Here is a 712-nt window from a genome sequence, read left to right on the forward strand (position 1 = left end):
AATATTTACATTTCCATGAATCCCAAATCAGTTCTCTAGTTCATGAGTCACAAAATACAACTGAGGCTGTTAGAAACCTTACAGTGCTGGTTTTCTTGTTTGTCACGAGGTAGCCTATAGTCTACAAATAGTGTTAATAAATTAAACATAACAGCAAAAATAATATGGTATATTTTTTTATTGTTCTTTTTCCACTATGAAAACACACATATTACACGTATAACCCCTTACTTACTTTACATTGCCAAATCACACAAACTTTAAGTTCAATACAAAACTCACAATGATATGCATTTGTGTTCTAGGCTCTTGAAAGAGGAATATATGGTACTGATAAAAATATCCACAATGGTAACAACATTTAATTTTGTTGCAAAAACAAGCATAAAACTTCAGTTGGCATTTTGTGGATTACTTGAGAAGATCATTATTATGATGTTGTAATTAGTGTAAAAAGACATCCACTATATATTAGTTTAATTTGTCTCGACTGAACAACCTCTTCAGGTGTTTATAAATTTCTTTCATTTTCAGTCCATATATGATCGGATTAAAGAGAGGATGACACAAAATCATTTGTAAAGACATGGTTAAATAAACAGTTTTGGAAAAATTTGTTTCCAGTCGAGCTAGAAGTACATCATAAGTACTTAAACAGGAAAAGTTAATCAGAACCAACAGGTGGGGTAAACAGGTCTGTGCAGCTTTTCTC

The 712-nt window shown here is 31.5% G+C and overlaps 1 protein-coding gene across 1 annotated transcript in view; it reads right to left on the bottom strand.

Moving 5' to 3' along the window:
• Nucleotides 1-679: 679 nt before the first annotated feature.
• Nucleotides 680-712, bottom strand: part of LOC117940991 (olfactory receptor-like protein COR3) — a gene marked incomplete at its 3' end in the record, with an annotated part of 551 nt that continues 518 nt past the window's right edge. The window contains exon 1 of the mRNA XM_034866099.1: nt 680-712. This exon is cut by the window's right edge and continues 518 nt beyond it. Within this exon, the coding sequence (XP_034721990.1) occupies nt 680-712 (33 nt within the window).

The sequence above is a fragment of the Etheostoma cragini genome, unplaced genomic scaffold, assembly GCF_013103735.1.
Source record: "Etheostoma cragini isolate CJK2018 unplaced genomic scaffold, CSU_Ecrag_1.0 ScbMSFa_3961, whole genome shotgun sequence".
Taxonomy (NCBI): Eukaryota; Metazoa; Chordata; class Actinopteri; order Perciformes; family Percidae; genus Etheostoma; species Etheostoma cragini.